Source organism: Monoraphidium neglectum (assembly GCF_000611645.1).
Source record: "Monoraphidium neglectum strain SAG 48.87 unplaced genomic scaffold scaffold03050, whole genome shotgun sequence".
Taxonomy (NCBI): Eukaryota; Viridiplantae; Chlorophyta; class Chlorophyceae; order Sphaeropleales; family Selenastraceae; genus Monoraphidium; species Monoraphidium neglectum.
This window is the reverse complement of record NW_014010578.1, coordinates 5,505-7,944: the sequence shown is the minus strand read 5'-3', so window position 1 is coordinate 7,944 and position 2,440 is coordinate 5,505. Positions and strand designations below refer to the sequence as shown.

Genomic DNA, 2,440 nt, shown 5'->3' with positions numbered 1-2,440 from the left:
AGTGTGCAGAGATGCAGTGTGTGTGTGTGTGTAAGAGGAAGAGAGAGAGAGTGTGTGTGTGTGTAAATGTATGTGTGTGTGTGTGTGTGTGTGTGTGTGTGTGTGTGTGTGTGTGTGTGTGTGTGTGTGTGTGTGTGTGTGCACGTGTACAAGAGTTGCACATCTGAGACACTGTCACAAAACATTAGTCCATGGCAAAGCACTCGCGCAGCAACAGCCCGGAGGTGCAAGCATCCGGCACCTCGGCAGAGCCTGCACGCACGCAGCTGTCCCGTGCCCGCCCACCTTCCGAGCACCGCCCACAGCAGGTGCCGCCAGAAGTACTGGTCCCCCCGGGCCACGCGCGGCTTCCCGTTGGCCGCCCACATCTCGCAGTGCTCGCAGCCAGGCCGCGTGCGCGCGCACTCGCTGCTGCCGCCGCCGTCCCTGCCGCCGTCGCCCTCACGGGCGCTGGACGACCCCGGCGCGCCCCCGCTGGCGCCGTCGCTACTGTCGCCGCCGCCGTCGGCGCCGCTGCCGCCGCCACCGCCGCCTCTGACAAAGCGGGCCGCGAAGCGATTCACCCGCTCGATGTATTTGAGAACCTGCACAGAAGCCGCCGAGGGTGACGCGCCCCCGGTCAAGGTCTGGGCGCACCCCGCATTTCAGGCGGCTGCGGTGGTGCTTTCTGGTGTCGCACCGAGGGAATTTGCCACGTTCACCCGTCCGCACTTCTCAACCCAGCCTTGCTGCGAGAGGGGCCCAACCCGGATCGCCGGGGAGGAGATCGCACCTCGCGCCACAGCTGCTGACTGTACTCCTGCGCGCAGCCTAGCGCCTGCTGCGGCGGCATGACTGAGCCGTCCGCCAGAGTCAAGATGTCATGCACCTGCTGCCCGCCGAGAGGATGACGCCGCGCGCAGCCCCCAGGCTGCCAGATGCCGGCGCTCCCGCCGCCGCACCCGCCCTCGTCGGAAGCGGCAGGGGCGCCGGCGCGTTCGCCGGCGGCGCCGTCCGACGCGCCGTTTGCCGCGCCTTTCGCGGTCTCAGCGGCGCCCGCCAGAAACGCCACGCGGCTGTCTCTGAACGCGTGCGCCAGATTGCGTATCACGAGGTTGCTCTGGGCGGTCCAACGTGGATTGCAGAGTCCGATGCAGGAGGCGGGCCCGGTGGGATGGGCCGTCAGGCGTGGGTGGGAGGGCGCGCACAGATGTGAGGGCGGCTAGGCGCGTACCGCCGCAGCCACCCCCGAGCCGGTCACACAATTTCACGTGCAAGCACACATGACCTCGTTGGTAGCAAGCGCGCGCGAGCGCGCACACACCTGCACCAGCTCGAGCAGTTGGTCTGCCAGTGCGACGCCCTCCTCCCCCGCAGCCGCGCCAGCCGCGCCCGAGCCCGCGGCCCCGCCGCCGCCGCCGCCGCCACTGCGCTCGCGCTCCTCCCGCGCAGAGTCCGCCCCAAGCGCCGCGCTCGTCAGCCGGATCAGCAGCGCCAAGCACAGCGCCTCGAGCGCAAACGCCTGTGTCATCGGGCACGCGCCATCGGCCGCAATCGCGGCCCGGCTCGTGGCCGGGGCGCCGCCCGTGCTCCCCCAGACGGCGTCGCACCAGCCGCCGCCCCAGTATTCTGTCCCCCGCGTCGGGCCGCCGCGCCCCGCCTCGCCGCCGCGGCAGCTGCCATCCGCGGCTCCGCCCGGGCTCCCGCCCTCTGGTGTGCTGCAACCGCCGGGGCCGTGCACCACGCCCGCTCCGTCCGTGCCGCCGCCGCCGCCGCCGCCGCCGCCGCCACCGCCGCCGCCGACGCCGCCGCCTTCGCCGCCGCGCGGCTCGGCCGGCCAGCAGCCGTCGCACACTTGCAGCAGCCACTCAGCGAATTCCCGGGCCGCGTCCTCGGGCGGCGCTCCCGCTGCGGGCCGCGGTGTCGCGGGAAAGTCTGGGCCAAGGGGCACGCCCGAGTCCCCATGCGCAAGCCGTGCGTACTCCAGAATGCACGCCAGCGCAGCGATCGAGTTCTGCCGGCCGCGATCGCCCCCGCTGCCGCCGTCGCCCCCGCTGCCGCCGTCGCCGCCGCTGCCGCCGTCGTCGCCGCTGCTGCCGCCATCACTGCTGCTGTTGCTGATGATGATGCCGCTGCTGCTGCTGCGGTCGTCGATTCCCGCAACTCCAGAGAGCAGAATGGCCGCACGCCACCTCAGCTCGGACCGCGCAATCAGCGTTTTTTGGTCCGCCGCATCGGGCCCCCGAACGAGGGCCTCCTGTTGCGGAGCCCCGAGCGCCGCTGACTGCGCCCCTGAACCCACCCGTGCGCCGCTTGCCGCATGAATGGGGGCGTCGCCTACGGCGGCTTGTACCCGGAGCCACTGCAGCGCCTCCTGGCCCTGCGGCCGCGGCAGGATCAGGGCGTTGGCGACGCCGTTCAGCGCAACGCGCCTGTCGCGCCGCGCCGCGGCCGCCGCGGC

At 71.9% G+C, this 2,440-nt stretch overlaps 1 protein-coding gene across 1 annotated transcript in view; it reads right to left on the bottom strand.

Moving 5' to 3' along the window:
• Nucleotides 1-1,246: 1,246 nt before the first annotated feature.
• MNEG_12076 (hypothetical protein) overlaps nucleotides 1,247-2,440 on the bottom strand; it is a gene marked incomplete at both ends in the record, with an annotated part of 6,550 nt that continues 5,356 nt past the window's right edge. Inside the window, one exon of the mRNA XM_014039452.1 lies at nucleotides 1,247-2,271. Within this exon, the coding sequence (XP_013894906.1) occupies nucleotides 1,247-2,271 (1,025 nt within the window). The remainder of the gene's footprint in view (nucleotides 2,272-2,440) is intronic.